The 16,913-nt window shown below is 46.7% G+C and overlaps 1 protein-coding gene across 1 annotated transcript in view; it reads right to left on the bottom strand.

The window, feature by feature from the left end:
• LOC102874489 (neurexophilin-1-like) overlaps window positions 1–14,686 on the bottom strand; it is a 467,927-nt gene extending 453,241 nt beyond the window's left edge. The window contains exons 1-2 of the mRNA XM_006880241.1: window positions 14,344–14,686; window positions 13,376–13,539 (exon numbers count right to left, since the gene is read on the bottom strand). Coding sequence (XP_006880303.1) covers window positions 13,376–13,495 — 120 coding nt within the window. The 5' untranslated portion in view covers window positions 13,496–13,539; window positions 14,344–14,686. The remainder of the gene's footprint in view (window positions 1–13,375; window positions 13,540–14,343) is intronic.
• Window positions 14,687–16,913: the final 2,227 nt, after the last annotated feature.

Raw genomic sequence — 16,913 nt, 5'->3', positions numbered from 1 at the left:
ATCCTGGAAAGGGTAAACCGGGTGGCTCCTTGGAGGCAAGGATTCTGAGGCTCTGTCTAACATACTTTGGACATGTTGTGAGGATAGACCGGTCCTTGGAGAAGGACATCTTGCTGGGGAGGGTGGAGGGACAGCACAGGAGGGGAAGGCCCTCTGTGAGGTGTATTGATTCGGTGACTGGGGTTATCAGGATGCGAGTGTCAGAGACAGTGCGATTGGCACAGGACAGAGCAGAGTTTAGTGCTGTTGTACATAGGGTCGCTATGAGTCGCAAGCGACTCGACGGCACGTAACAACAACAACAACAGCTGAGAGATGGGGCAGCTCCGGAGGCCTAATGGTAAGGAGCTGTGCTGCCAGTCCGAAGGAAGTGGCTTGAACCCACCAGCTGCTCCATAGGAGAAAGATTTACAGCCTCTGAAAACCTGCCTGTGGGTCAGCTATGAGTCAGTCACTTCTGATTCCACGGTATATAACAAGCAGCTGGAAGTTGAGTGTATGGTCTTTGGGAGGATGTCTACTATATGGATTTTCCTCCCAAGCCTCTCATTCTTTTCACCATTTATTCAAGGAATGCCAGAAATTAAAAATCAATCTAGAAAATGTGCAAATGAATCAGGACATACATTAATCAGGATCATTGTAATTGTGAAGGATTTCAGTCAAGAATGCAAGATCGAATAATTTATTTTGCCTGCTTATTCACATCAGGGCATCTTTGTAGCATGAGATCAGAGCTACAGATCCAAAAGTGGTAGCTCCAAGAATCATAATAGATAATCCCTTTCCCCTCACCCAAACATATGATATCAGATTAAACAATTAGCTATAATCAAATAATTAAATATCCTAAAGATTTTTCTAGGCAGTTCTGGTGGCCTAGTTGCTAAGAAGTTGCACAACAGATAACAATCCCAAAGGCAGTTCAAATCCACAATCTGCTTTGTGGGAGAAAGATGAACAATTTGACCTCATGTGATTTTCAGTCTCTGAAAACCACTGGAGAGTCAACTATGGGCTGCTTCTGACTCAGCAACAAAGAGCTGAATTGTTGAATTTAAAGTCTTACTACTGTTAGTATGCCAGTGCTACAATGAGGGAAAATACCAGAGATGGGCTGTTTTAAAAGATGAAATGTATTTTTCATAGTTAATGAACCTAAAATTTCAAAATCTGGGCATTGGCTTTAGAGTAACACTCTATGTTCTTTGATGAAAAGTTCCTGTTTCTGCGTCTCTAGTCCAGTGTTCTTTGGTTATTTTGAAATCTCCACCTGGAATCTCCCTCCCTGACTCCATTTTTCTTCCTTGTTTTTTGTTTGGTTTTTTTTTTTTTTTAAATGGGATGACTAAATCATTAATATACAAATAAATAAATAAAAGTGGTAGCTCAGTTCATACAAACTAATGCCAAATATGCATTACTTCTATAATGGCTAGTGACTTTGGATACCTCTTTCACGCAGCTGTTTCTAATTCTGACTTGTTAAACCAAAAGAAATAAGATTGAAAATTCAACATGAGGTAGTCATCATTCAATTACACATTTCTTATGAAAAAAGCAAAAACTCTGCAATGTTCTGCAAAATCTCCACATCAATAGCAATTAACTTTCACATCAAGACCAGAGAAATATAACACAGATCATGCATGAATAACTTCCTTCATATGCAGTGGTTTGCATCTTTCTCTGCATTTAATTCCATGAAGCAATAAATAACGGTGCCCTAGTACAAGAAACTCTATCACAAATAACCAGAAAAGAGATGTGAGGGAAGGTATTTTATATTTTCAATTTCAGAAATATGTAAACAGCTCTGTTACCAACGCCACAGCTGTTCCAACAACAAATCACAATTTACCATTCTGCAAATAGATTTTAGAATTCAACGTGGGAACAACTAGTGCATTTTCGCTGAAAACTTATCAAACAAAAAGTTGAATGAAAATCAATATTTGAAGCAATGCTTTTAGACTTTTGGGCAAAATCAAGAATCTAAGTAGCCAGTTGGTAAGTCAGGGCTTTGTTCCTCACTTAAAATTGTTAAAACGCTGATGCCATAGCCACTTTTGTGCAGGGGGCGAGGGGAAGGAATAGAATGAATGTCCCATGTAACTTAGAGTGGAACTGGGTAAAAAGTAACACATTTTGAAAATGTCACCATAGTTTTTTAACACTGTATAACTCACAATCCAAAAGGCAAGAGAAAGAAATAGCCACATTTTCCCAATAAAAATGCACAGTAAGGAAAAAGAAATTCATAAAGGAATTTATGGCATTTCTTGGAGGTCCATAAACCAAGTTACAGAATATACTGCAAAATACCAGTTTTAATATATATTTGAAAGATGAAGAAGAAATGATAAGAACTTCTAGTTATTCAAATTTTGTCCGGCATGTAATGGAAAAGAGAAGAGTTGATTTTCAATTCAAAAAATTTTATTTTACTAAATTCAATGATAAAACTTTTATTTATTACTATTTTTATTTGCAGTATGCAAATAAAACACTGGCAGCATACAACTGTCATTCAACTGATCATTTTAAACAAAGTAATAATGTTGAAGTCATTTTTCTTTCCTTCCTTCATCTCTCCCCCCTCTTGTTCCCTTTTCTTTTAACATTTGTTCCATCCTCCCTGCTAGGACTTCCCAGTGACCCTTGTAATATGGTAAAGCAATCAAAGCATCTTTCCAGAAATTTTCATCATGTTCTTAAATATTGCTTGGACTATTACAATCATTTGCAAACTGGTCAAGTACCTAAGAGAAGAGTCAGCCTTGCGATTAACAAATCAGGAGACAAAGACGGACTATAAATTTCCATTACATTGTCAAACTTACTCAAAATAATCAAGTATTTCACCACACCATTTACAACCATTGATTGCACACCAGACCCGACTTTATATTCTTCCTATTTTAAATAGATGCAATATGTTACAAGGACTTCAAACAGTAAGAGATTGTGAATGTAAAGCAGTCCATTAATTTTATATAAGCTGTTTTATATACCTGTGGGCCTCTAATAACATTCAGCTACAAGGTTACAAGGAGAAGAATCATTTTCTAAAGTTCAGTTGGAAAATCTGAAGTACATATATACACATGACTAAAATTATAACTACCAATAGTGCCTCTTTACCAAGATTTTGTTCATTTTCTAGCTGAAAATACTAACAGTTCAGCAGCTCAACATAAGATATCAGATTCCTACCAAATAAATGTTAGTGCCAAAATCAAGATAGAATTTCTTTCAAAATTAGCAGTTTTCAAAGGCAAAATAATTCCCCACAAGCATTTTTTCAATGGGATCTCACAAAGAGGTAGATGTACAGCTGCATATCCAGTTTGTTTTGCTATGTGTGTGTTGATTTAGTCTGTAAATGAGAAAAACTCTCCTAAGTCAGGAAAGTTTCTCTTAGGTTTTCCATCATAATATTTTTCTGATAGTAACTCTACCTTAGAGAAGAAAGGCTATGTTGTTGTTTTTTCTTTTAGTCTATGATTTTTAAATTTATTAAAATTCCTGCCAGTTTGCAGCATGGTGTCTTTGTGCTGGCTCTGGAAATTTCCATTTGTCTGTGTGTAAATGTGTGCACTGTGGTGGTTTAGAGGCAGAAGGAGGTAGGAAAATGTAGGCCCCTGCTGTTATTTCCATCTACTCTAGCTGCATCACCCTGCAACTTCACTATGCCAAACTTACAGCACATTTCCTCTGAATGGTTAGCCAGGCTTTTTGTTCCTACTCCAAGTTGGTGCAAGCTAATGAATGTCTTTTTCACTTTGTTGAGATCTTTCCTAAAAAGCCTGTTCTCATAGACATATTCATTTGATGAGAAAAAGTCAATTAAAAGGGCATTTCTGTTAATATCAAAGCAGGCTTATTACTTTAATACAAAGCACTTCCTTCATTTTCCTTTCTCAGCATGCTACATAAATATAAATACAAGGGTTTCCACTGAGTGTGTGTTACCTATAGCTCACAGAGTTTAATTACAAAGTCCTAAAAATGAAGATGGCGGGAGGAAATAGTGCCAGTACATCATACAGCCCCGGTAGTGTACTGACTGGCATCTTTGACGAAGACAAGAAACAAAAGTACTAAACATACAATCCATCATGAAAGGTTAGGTCTCAAAGAAAATCCAAGAAGGAAAGAAAACCCAAAGAGGTAGAGTCTAGCATTACTTCAATGCACTGGAAATCGCAATTTTTTTTTCCTCATTAATATTATGTCGATTAAGGTTACGCAATTACTCTCATGAAAGTAGAATTGTTAGGGGTTTTGTTGGGTTTTTATAGGGCAGATCTATTTTGGGGGGGTGTTTTAAGTCTTTTAAGTTTTTAAATCCTATCTTTTCTGCAGCAATTGACCTTCTCTGGTAAAGGAGGGGGAGGTCTAGAATACACACACCCCCATATTCACAATTGCTTACAAGCGTTATCACAAAGAATAGAGAAAACACGTACAGAAATACACCACGCGTCACCCAGGCAGTTGCCCATCAGGGCATCAGGATACTTCTGATTGTGTGCTGTGGGGTGTGGGCTCTGGAAGGGAGGGAGATGGGGGAACGTTGTGCGATCCAGTTAGCAGGAACCTGGATAGTTCTAAGTCTTCTGGTGGGTATGAGGTGGGGCCCAACGCCAGTTCTGAAAAACCTTAGTGGGCAAGGTTCCAGAATCTCGCCAAGCAGAAGGATGATCTTGCTAGAGCCTTTGAGAACACCCGGAAGGTACTACCCCTAGAGCCCCCCTCTCATCCAATCTTCGCCTCCAGATTGGCTCTCCGCGCGGGGTTTGCCTTTCTCAGCAGGCGTCTCCGACAGGTTGATGGAGCACTGCCCGCCAGCTTTCCGCTCGCGAGGACCGTGGGGTGACTGAAGCCAGGCGTCCTGAAACGACTGACTCTTACGCAAAAATGAGAAAGATGGGCAGAACTTCCCAGCCACCTTTCGCCTTTGGCACAGAAAACCTCTAGCGCCAACACTCGGTACTCTCCGGCTTTTTGTATTTTTTTTTTTTCCCCCTGAAACAAATCCTCGGGTGTGAGCGCCGCCGGGAGGAACTGCGCACACTTTGAGCGACCGCAGTGTAGCTCTGAGGGCGCAAGAGGCCCTGAAGGAGCGCGCGCCGCCGCCAGAGCCAAGGGCTGCGGGGGCAGCAAGCCGAGGAAGGTGCGGTGGTTGTATGATTGTGTCCTAGAGTCTCGGTTTTACATTCTGAGGTGTTGTGGGGTTTTTAAAAAAAGATTTATTTTCTGTTGTTGGCTATTTTGGTTTGGTTTGGTTTTGGATAAGCAAATAGGAGAACAATCTCTCCCCCCCACCCCAATCCCATCCTAGACCTAATGATGATAAATTCTACATTGCATCAGACTTTATGCCGGAGAGCCTGACCATTGAAAGTAATGAGGCTGCCTCCCCATTCGTCTGCATTAAAGGCGAGCCAGGCACTTTCGATAGCAAATATATCGATTCCTTTGCCTGGCCCGAGGTATGTCCTGCTCCCCGTGAATAATTACTGGTCCTTCAGAAATTTATAATAATTAGGACTCTTCCCACCCCAGCCCCGCGGGTGCCGCTTTTTAAAGGAGCCTGATCCTAGGTGACTCTGGCCTGTGGTCCCAGCAAGTGGGAGACGGAAACAGTAATCCTTTTTTCCGGCTTGATTTTATTCTTGCGAAAGAATTGATAACCCTCTCTGTGCCTCAGTTTCTCATTTGTCAAATGCAGGGCTTGAGCCATTTGCTGCTCTCTGCAGGCCATGATTGATGCTTGGGTTGGGAGGAGGGGTAGATTTAATCAGTTGAGTGAATGAGTGGAAGCTGGAGAGGAAAAGGAAGAATTCGCCGCCTCTGTGAATAAATGCTGGGGTAATCACGTGACGCTGTAGGTTCAGGAGGGTCTGGGGGCCAAGGGCGCAAATGAGAGGCTCTGGGGACACGCCGGACAGGCCGGGGACCAGGTGACTGGAACTTGCTATTCTCAAGGGACTAGAAGACAGAGACAGGTTGTTACAGTTACCGTTCGGCGGCCGGGAAGTGTCTGAGGAAACCGGTAACTTAACTTCAAGGGAGACCGGACCCACAGAGTGGCTGGGGAAGCGGACCAGACCGCGGGCGCCAAGTGGGGCGGAGCCTGTGGTGCTGTCCGTGGTGCTGAAGCATCGCGCTGCGGGCCTGGCTGGGCCTTTCGCCCTCCTGCGGACGCCGCCTTCAGCCACTGCCGCTGTCCGGCCTGCAGCTTCTGCACGAGCTTCTCAGCTAAGTTCTCCAGAAGTGAGGCGTTGTTTGGTGTGGGCGCTCAGGGGCCTGGTCCTCACTTAGGAAGGCTGTAGGCTTTACGTGTGTTTTCACAGATCGATCAGCATTGCGCAAGGTCACCTGAGGCTAAAAGTGAACCATGGCAATGAAGTGGACGTTACAAACGGCGTTGCAGGGGCCGCACCTCTGATTGGGCCCCGAACACACCACGTTTTCGGTCAGCGTACTCCGTGTCCGAGCCGAGGGTATGAAGCCTACGTCGAAGAAAGGGGTTTTTCGCGCCTAACTGTAGAAGACAACTTGAAAACGGTCTTTAAAGTCAATAGGTGGAGGATGGGGTCTAGGACCTTGAGCATGATCTTTCCGAAGGATGCTCTCTCCCTCTGGAGGGGCCCCTGGCCTCCTGGAGCGCCCTAGACCGCCGCTCCCACAGATCTTCTAGATCAGAATTCATTAGAGGCCCAGGGTGACGGGTGAGGCCTGGCCGGCTGCAGATTCAGTTCGTTTGCTCTGAGCCCCCTGCAGCCGGTTTCTAAGGGAACATTCGGTCTTTCTAAGCAGTAATTTGTCTTATTGTGGGAGAAAGGAACAGCACAGGAACAGCCTCCCTGCTCTCCATTCTCATGCAGATAAGACGATGCGCTCAGGCTGAGGCCTGTGTATTTCCGGCTTGAGCGAGTAAAATACCTCATTAATTTTAAGGAAGAAGGGGCGGGGAAGCTCTTCCAGGGCAGCGGCTGGCTAGGCACGTGCTGTGCTCCGGGGACCCCAACCTGCACTCCATCCAAGCACCCCTGCTCTACTCTCCAGGATGCGCAGCCCTCGATGAAAGCGGAGGGAGGTTTCTATCACAGAGGGCACCCGAATAAAAGAATTTTCCCAGACACACACACACACACACACACACACACACACACACTACCAACCCCCACTGACCTACTAAAGAAAATGCACTGTGGAAAGTTGTTTACAGAGGCGGTAATTATGTGTTCAGCCCGCAGCAGAGACTCGTCGCAGTGCTCCTCAGAAGTTTAAACAACAGCCAGCAACCCGCGGGGGCAGACGGCAAACTTGGAAACCAACGCCAACAGGCTTCTGGGCGCGCGGAGGGGCATGAAGATGCCGCCAGTATATATCATCTCAATAAAAAGCTGCTCTTGGAAAGCTTGCATAGTAATTGAGACAGGCGCTCTTTCCTGATCTGGGTTGGCATTTCCTCATCTCGTGCTGTCAGAGCCAACTCAGGAAATTGCTGGTAATATTCATCTGGGGAGCACTTTCATTAAACGTAATTCATTCGACTTTCACAATAAATTGAGTGACATCCTTACAGCGGAACCTTTTTATCCTTGATTAAGTGCTTGCCAAGCTTTGGTTTCCCACTTTATTGTCACATTCCTTCAAGCAGAGTCGTCAACATGCCAATCGACGGCTCGCGCAGTGTTTACCAAGAGGGGGTGGAGGGTGCCGAGGAGCGGATAATGCTGACGGAGAGAAAAAGGACTGCTTGGGAGCTTGACTAGCGGATAAATCACTGCAGCAACTTGCTACAGACACGCTGCGGGACCCGACAAATGGCGGGGAGGGGGGACGTAGGGGGCGAGGCTTGGGGGTTGGAGAGCCAAAGCATTGAGCCGCCTGGAGACCCGATGGCGCCTGGCAGCCCGAAGCGCCCTCCCCCTGCTTATTAATTAAGATGCCAAGGACTGCTAAAGTCTTCAAATGAGTCCTGAAGCTTCAGTGGGGCATTGTGTTCCTAAGGGAACTTTCCTGAATCTACTCATCTAATCAGGTAGGAACTCTCTTTTAGGGGGAAAAAAAAATCAGAATACCACTTCCTAATACCTCACTTGAGACCAAACAAACTTGCTGAGCCTCCCAGGGTTTTTCTTGGGCCCAGAGGAACTCTAGAAGATAGTATTTCCTCATTCCCAGGATTCCCTTTTGACCCTGGGTACCCACACGCTGGGACAACGGGGTTCCAAGGGAAGCTAATATCTTGGTATTTCAGGACTGGATGGGTGGAGCATCGCTTCCTCCGTGTGTGACCTCTTATCTCCAACCGGCCTCACTTCACTCCCCACCCTTTATAAAATCAAAGCAGCCCAAAGTCAGAAAATTGCTTATTTGAAAAAGCAATACCCAAATGCTTTCATCACACAAATGCCCTTTTGAAAATACTGTCAACTGTAGTTATTATCCGGACAATGCTGTCAATTTCTGTAGTCTGCAGAAAATCTTCCTTCAGATAGAAAGTAGGACATTGGGCACCTATTTCCAGGGTGGGGGTGAGGGGGGGAAATCACCCAATCTCCCTGCCATCCGATATATTTTTTTCACCCAGACAACACTTTCATTAAGGAGGAAATAACCGTCAACCATTCAAAGCCAAATAGAAATCAACTTCATACAAGGATGAGCCACGAACTTAATGGCTTTCCCAGAAAATACTGTTCAAAAAGAGTTGGCGCAATTCTGGTGTTCGCCTAATACTGATGACAGCTTCTCTGAGACTGTCTGTATAAGGCCCTAGGCTACAGTAATCCCCAGGAAGAGGGACAGACGGGTGGCCAACCAAAGCACTTCCAGCCATCCCAGAGGAACGCTTTCCTGGTCAGTCCTGAGCCGAACATTTCAGGAAAATACCTGGAAATAGATTCTCCTCTCCCTCCCTCCTACATAGCTCTGGAAGATGTCTCCATACTGATGAGCTGTGTTATGTCTCTGGGGCATCAACTCCTCCAAATATCTAGGTGCAATCAGAAAACTCAGTCTGGGACAAAACAGTCCAGAAATACTCTTGATCCAATGTAGTTGGGGAACTTTTAATGCTATCTCTAAGGGATTGGCCTTAATAAAGAACATTTGTTAGCACTCTGAGTTAGTTATGTATTGTCTGATTTTCTTTTCAGGAATAAACCCAAACTGATTAAAATTGTCAGTGGATAGCTGGCTTACTTTTCAAAGGATAGGAAGCGCACATATCTGGAAGGACAAGCATTGGTGGGTTCTCCCTATGCTGTTGGCATAGCTTCTTTATACCTTAACAGTCACAGTTTGTGAGATTCACTTGAAAGGTCAGGCTTCTAACAGTGTCCCATGAACATATTCATTATTCTTTCCTAAAATGGTTGGTTTGGAAGTCACATATTAAGGAGAGTCTAAATATGAAAGAATAGATGGTACAAACTATTATTTAAGGACAAACTTTCAAAAGCATTTTTCTTTTTTACTCACCTTGGTTAAAAAAGCAACTAGATTGATTATTCAAAACTTTTTTTAAAAAATCAGGAGGAAGATGGTTAATCTCCTTCTGTGCTTAATTCCTAGCAGGAAAACTGGCCAGGGAAAGAGGCCACCTCTCATCGGTACTGTGGAGGAGTCACTGACCACAACAGTACTACATAAACCTTTGTTAGAGTCTATGGACTCAATTTTTGTGTAATTTTTCCACTGAGATGCTCAGAAAGTGCTCATTAGACTACTCTACTCAGAGTTGCCACAGGTGACTTCACAAAAGTGACTCCTAGCCATTTTCTGAAAGATACTCTCCCAGCTCCTTAAGCTGAGGCCTATCCTTCATCTGGATCCAGAGAGAGTAACTCAAGTTTGGACCCCATTCTCCTAAACTAGAAACCATATCTCAATAGTTTATTCAAGAGGAGGGGGAGTGCTTTAATTCAGCTTAAATATTATAACCTTTTTGCCCATATATTATACTGAAAATACCTTGGAATGGATCCAGAACTGACCAGGGAATAAAGATGATGATAGGCCATCATTATTTTGAACAAGCTTTGTTAAACCGTAAGTTCTTCTACTGTGTTCTGATTTTAAATTTGCAATATACAACATTCAATAATCAGAAGATTTCCTTGCCTTTGTTTTTTTTTTAAAAAAAAATGGCTTCCCCTCTCCTCCACGTAGGTTGATGTTAGCCCTGTGAAGATTTTTTACTATCTTAGCTAAGATGTTTGAGAAGGTAACTTCGAAGACACATTTCTAATTAGCTTCTCATTTCAGTATGAAAATAGGTACCCAGTTGTTTGGGGGGGGGGGGTGGTTAACCAGGACAAATCCATGTCTTAATAAACACAGCTTCGAAATCTTCAGACTACAATATACATCCAAAAGACCCCTTGCCAAGAGATACACTTTGAGAATATTTACTTGAGGCAGAAAATTGTACCTAAAGTATAGATTATAAATCTATTGTATAAAGAGTTGTTTCCTTAAGCAATTTCTTCCCAAATCTTGCAATATTTAAGGTATGTCTCTGGAAACAAACATCTTATTTCTATAGACCTAAACAAATCTTGTGCCCTTTGCATTACGTGGGTACTGCTCCTTGGAAAATAGAACTAGGCTTCTTAGGGATTCAAGGGAAAGCGCACATAACTATCAGCTAGGAGGCCAAGAAAAGAGTGCTCCAGTCTCTACTTAATTTGTGGTGTTAGCTCAAAAAGACAAAAAAAAAAAAAAAAACACCCAACACTCCTTACATTACTTCTCTAGCTTATGTCAATTAAAGGGGGTAAAAATAAAATAAAGGTTTGGCCCACACTGGAGTATAACTTGAAGCAGTTTCTGACAACCTGCACACATGTACTACTGCTTCTTCCAAAGGGTTAGGATGTTCCCAGGTGAAGCTACAAATTAATTATCAATTCAGTTTGTATATTATATAGTGAAACAGATGCAAAAAAAAAATCTTGATGCTTCCTGAGGCTCATTGCCCTACAGCTTCAATCAAGACCCTGTGCTTCCTTACAAGCTTAAAACCACCCTCACTCAAGTGACCAATTCACCCTTTAAAATTTATTCTCATTGTAAAAATCAGTATCCTGAACCTCCAGAAATACAACTAGGTTCTGAAGGTTTGTAACTGTGGATGACAATCCCTGGAAATACTGCTTTGGGTCTCTGGCCACCTGCCTTTTGCTTTTGTGGTGCTTGTTGTTCCTGATCTTCAATACACAAAACAACTTTAGATCGGAGAGGAAAGAATGGACTTCTAAATCGCCTTTTCTTTTTATTGTTCACATTTCCTATTGTTTTGAGTGAAGTTGAAAAAATTGTCTCCTTTCTCTGTATTGCCAAAAGGCATTCAGGTAATGAAGTCTGTAACTAAACGGTAATTGAATCAGCATAATTTGCACACTGAATGGTTTTCAAATGCTCCCAGTTTACAATTAAAGGAGAATTAATGCGCTTGTTGTTGAGAACGCAGCGCATTAGAATAAATCCAGCACTGTTGTTGTAATGAGTGGAAAACGGTTTAACTGCCAACAAACACATTTAAAATTTAACCCAACATATTGATTTCACTTCTGCTTTTGATAGATTATTTTTCAGACTATCGAAATACTTGCTTCACGGAATAAACTGCACCACAGCCGCGAGTCTCTGCTGTGCAAGTGAACACAGACGTTAAGAACCTTAGAGTCTTGACGCTGAGGTCAGGCGTAAAGGTACGAAGAGAAGAAGGGCAGGTAAATTATCATGGGCAAAGGAATCTTAACCCTCGTCTGTCTTTCTCATCCCTCCTCCCCCTTGAGTCTACTCTCTCTCTTAATAAACAATTTCTGTATTTCCTCTGGCCAAACTTCCTGCCCTCCTGCTCCTGGCTCTCAATGTCACCAGGTTTACTGGCCGCAGGTGGGAGCTAGAATGACTGAAGATGGGAAACGGGAAGGACATCTTTTTGCATTCAGTCTGCGTTCCAGTCGGGGACCACATCGACTTGGGTGACACAGTCAGAAAGGCTGTCTTTTGGATTGGCTGCCCTGGCTTTCACCTGTTTACCCCAAGGTGTCCTGTGGGCGAGGACACTGACGCGCAGCGCCCTCTGGTGTTCACGGCTGCCATGGTCAGGCGATAAAGGTGCAAAGACAAGCTTACATTGAGGATTTTTGAAGCTGAAGTGCGTTAAATATACAACTACAGACGTATTCACACGTATATACATACACACACCACTCACTCACATATACAGAGTTCACACCCCTACATTACATGCATCAGAGCCACAGAAAGAAAATGTTTTTCATTCCAACGGGTGACCCTTTGATCTCAGGCTTCTGGGTTTTGAACCCCTTGGGATTGAGGGATACTACAGTCCCTCTTTCCCTTTATCAGGCCCCAAAAGGGAGCTCTTTGCTGCCCAGTGTCACCCGCCTAGAGGCAAGATTCTGGGAGGTCTCCACGTGCTCCTACAATCCGGAGACCCCTGTAGGACTTAGGGGCACTGGAGCAACCTCATCAGCAGGGCACAAGTGTCCCTGGACCTCCTCATAGCCGGACCCTACATGTTTCACTCTCCTCCTTGTCTCCGCGTGGTGCCCACACTCCTAAGCCTCCGCCTCCCACCGCAACACAAATGCTTCACCCCGGAGGCAAGTTCTGAGAGCGTGAAAATTCTAGACCCCCAAGATTGCGCTCCCGGAAACGCGGGTGGAGGCTTGGTTTGGGTTTCTCTCCCTGGCGACAGGGCCTGCTCATTTCCCCTCCCGGCACAGGGCTCAGTTGTCTGGTGGAAAGGAGAGGTTCTGAGGAAACAGGGGAGCCCGTATGTTTCTTGGAGTATTCCTGCCCCAACTCTTGACAGTTTGCGCTGCTTCCATCTGGGAGTTAAACTTATACCCTGTCTGAACCCTCCAACTCAGGAAAGTTACCTGCACTTTCGTATGCCACATCTCCAAATGGAGAGGCGGAGTGGGCGGATTCTCTTTCAAAGTCCCCGACCCCAGCTGACTCAAAAGCCAACTCAGGAGCGTTCTCCTTTTACTTCTGAAAGTGCAGAGTTCGCGTCTCTAATCTTTTCTCTTTGCCCTTTCTCCATTAAGTACCCCCACCAAATGCCTCCTTCATTTCTGTGTATCTGGGGTGCCCTTGAATCATGTGTAGCAAGGGGAAGATGGGAGGAAGATATGGGGTAAGAACCCCCGAAAATCCAGCAGGTATCCAGAGACAAGCTTGTCAAAGTTGTTCCTTTTTGATAGCTAAGAATGCTACTTTGGCCGACGGGAGCCTCCTCCCGCGCGCCCCTGGGCGCCTCGCCTCCTGGCCTGAATGGGGTTGCAGGGGCGCCCAACCGACCGCGACTTACCAAGTAGACGGTGGGCTGCAGGAGGAGAAGCACGTACCAGCACGCAGCCTGCATTCTCCCGCGTCTCAAACTTCCTCGGCGGTGCCTTCGCTGAGTCTTTGTTCCTTCAAAACCATACATCCACCTGACATCCACTTTACAGAGCAAGGTACGCTCTCAGCAGCCTAGATACAAATGAAATTAGACATCCCATGACCACGCGGGCAAGGTTAGGCTTCTCAGCCAAGCTGGGAATGGGGGTCGTGGCGGGGTGGAGTGGACCACAACACCCGGGCGGGGGTAGAGAGCAGAAAATCGAAAAGCACGTCAATCCAGCGCCAGAGAGAGCGAGCGCTCGGCCCGAGGGAGGGTAGAGGCTCCAGGCTCGCTGCGCTCTTCGGGCGCGAGTTCCCGGGTGGTGGGGCGCACAAGGCGGCGTGCAGGCTGCAGCCGAGCCCGAGCGCCTCTGGCCCTAGTGCCAGACCTGCCCTAGTGTCTGAGGCCGGCTAGCTCGGACTACAGGCGGCGGCTGGTTCTTCGCCAGCCTTGGCAGCGCTCACACACGTACACACCAGCAGAGAAAGACAAGAGAGAGGAAGAGGGAGAGGGTGAGCGAGGGGGGCGTGCGGAGAAGGGGTAGGTAGAGCTGACCAGGATTAGGCACTGGGTTGCTCCGCACGGTCTGTGCCGTGGGGGTTGGGAAAGGCAATGCGATTTGCATACAGGAAAGCAGGGCTCAGTTTACCCACTCAAGCCCTCCGAACACACGCAGACACACATTCTCATCTCTGACATTACTTTTTTTCCTCCTCCCTCGAGCCAAGACCTAACTTCTAGTGGAAGCCTTCTGAGGAGTAGGGGGGGTCACCCACTAGGCGCTCTCTGTCCCCTCAACCAGTACCCTTCCCTGTCACCTTTCCCTTCTCTCCACCACCTCGCCCCTAAGTGTCCCCTACAGGACAGGGACAGCGGAGGCAAAGGCTACGTACCGCACAGGACTGGGGGCAAATCCTGCGAGCAGGGACCGCTCTGGATGGGCTCCATGGATTTGCTACTGGGGCCTGGCGTCTCCTGCGCCCCGGACGTGCCCTCCCTGGCGCTTGGTCTCCATGCTCGGGCGCGAACTGGTCTGGCCGCCTAATCCAGCCTCCGCAGAGTTGGTGTCCCCCTGCCCAGGTCGCGCTCAGGGCTGGTTCTGCGAAAGCCTAAGCTTGGCACAATTGGATTCAAGGTGCAGGAAACTTATGAGGCAAAAAGGAAGGGGAACGCGAAGGGGGGGGGGGGAGGAAAAGAGAGAGAGAGAATGCGCCTGGCTGCTGCACTGGACAGACTAGGACTGCCAGCGCTGGCTGGCACTGGAACTAACAGCCCAGGGCTCCCGGCTTCCCGCGGCGGCCAGCAGACGGTGGCAATGACTTAAACTTAGGGGGAGGCGACTGGGCAAGTCCTCGGGACTTGAACTTCAGAGATAGGACACTGGCCTTTCGGAGGAAAAGCGCTAGCCCGCAGTGACCAACAATTGGTGGATCTTTGGGAGGGTTGGGTGGCGAGGACCTGGAGGCTGCAGGAGCACTGGCCAGCTGTGCTTCACTGCTGGATAGCAGAGCAGTCTATCTGGAGTCCCCGGCGCCGCTGGGGAACCTACCCCACCTCTGGGGGACGCTCTGGAACGAGCTAGGTTTCAGGGCGCCGCTGTGGTTCTCCTCCTGGCGGCGGCTTGGCACGCCAACCTTCTCCGCGCAGGCAATTGCATGGGCACGCGAGTAAAGGATTCCTCCAAGACTAATTACCGCCGGTGCAAATAGATGCGGCTTGCAGGCTCTCGGCGGGCCGGGCCCCCCAGCGGAAGAAGCAGCTCCCCCAGGGGACGTGCAGAGGCCAGGGGAGTGGCGGCGAGGCTCGCTGGGCGTGGGCGAATGCCGGAGGGCGCCGGGCACCCCGCCCGCCGCGGGCGCGAACGCGGGGCGCTGCCGACTTGTGGCTGAGGTGCCGTGGGCGGGGGCGCGGCGGGCGGCCAGCCATTCAGCGCGTGGCTGCCGAGGACTGGGCGACCTTGTGAGCTTGGCTGCTCGCCGCCAGCAGTGCCGGTAGCCAGAGGAGATGAGGAGGGGCCGGTTTGGAGTGGTGGCTTGGCCCCCCACGCTTCCTCCTCCACCTGCGTCCCCCAGGCTCAGCCTCTTGGCTCTGGCTCTCTCAGGGTCTCCGTTTGTTTCATCCTCAATCTCTCCCTTCTGCTGCCCCTGTCTCAGTTTCTTCGCTTTTCTTCCTCCCCTGCCAGCCTGCCTTTGTCTTTCATGTGGGCCAAACCTCCAGCTCCTAGGAATTTTCTATCACTAACTTATCTGCCTGTCAGAATCCTCGACTTTGTCCCTGTATTTCTGCCCCGCCCTCACCATCCCTCCTCAACCCCAGTCCTCTCCTTCTCCCATTCAGCCTCTCCCATGCTCCACCCTAGGCCACCTTCTCCGGACAGACCCACTAAGGTCCAGAGCCAGTCCTTCCTAGGTGGTCCAGGCGAACCCCTCCCTGGTGTGTCCACTCTGAGACCACACGTTTCAAAGTGCGAAGGGCATTTTTACCTCTCCAAGCCTGCGCTTTGCAGGAGCCCGGCCTGGAGCGATTCTCCCAGGATGGCATTTCAATATTACTCTGTAAAAATCGGGTTGTAATATATCTCAGGAGCTCAAGTTAGTTTCATCCAAATAAAAGTTTTAGGATGGTTTTATTTTTTCTGTAAATCTGAGGATTTCTTTCTTCACCTCTGTGTGTTGGACACCTGAAGCAGGACCAAACCTCCGCACCCTGTGAATTCAAGAAAAAAGGCCCAGGGCTGCCCTGCTGAAGCCCTCTGGAAGTCAGTGGTCATCACTCCCTCAACCACTGCGCCAATCACCAGAACCACTTTGTCCTAGAACAGATGCTAGAGGAGCCCCACTGAGACCTGAGCCTCAAATCAGATCCCCACAAGCATCCAATTTAGATCCCCACTGTAGGGCACACCAGCCAGCACTTGGAGGCCTACTTGCCTCCCTTCCAGTTAAAAATAGCTCTTTAAAGAGCAAGCTCTTCAAATCTAGGAAGTTGTTCTCTGCTCCTGTGACCTCCTGGAATTCATTGGGGGCATATACAGAGTAAGTTCATGAAGTACATTTTCTAGTAGGAACTCTGAGAATTCACTTTGGGGGAGAACAAGATATATAATAGTTGCAATGCCATCTAGGCTTCATTTACTACTTAACAGATTCTTTTCTGTGGCCTTAAAAGGTTTAAAAGAAGAAGCATAGAAGTCCAAGGGGCACCCATATCTGAAAGGGTGCAGAGTTAAAGCAAAGGAAGTTCTATAGCACCTGCTAGAGTTCAGGAAGCACCCAGTTAAGTGGTCCCCACATGGACAGGCATTTCCAGACCCTCTCTGGCTGGAGAACTGAGGTCTTTAGCCCACAGACTGCCTCAGAACAAACATATCTGTCTTGGATAAAGTGTAACTAGAGTGCTCCTTAGAGATAAGGACAGTGAAACTTTTCACATACTTTGGGCAAATTGTCAGGAAGGGCAAGTC

This window comes from Elephantulus edwardii, unplaced genomic scaffold (assembly GCF_000299155.1).
Source record: "Elephantulus edwardii isolate Elephantulus edwardi_28Jun2011 unplaced genomic scaffold, EleEdw1.0 scaffold00007, whole genome shotgun sequence".
Classification (NCBI taxonomy): Eukaryota; Metazoa; Chordata; class Mammalia; order Macroscelidea; family Macroscelididae; genus Elephantulus; species Elephantulus edwardii.
The sequence above is the reverse complement of the archived record's forward strand: the minus strand, read 5'-3'. Positions and strand labels throughout refer to the sequence as shown.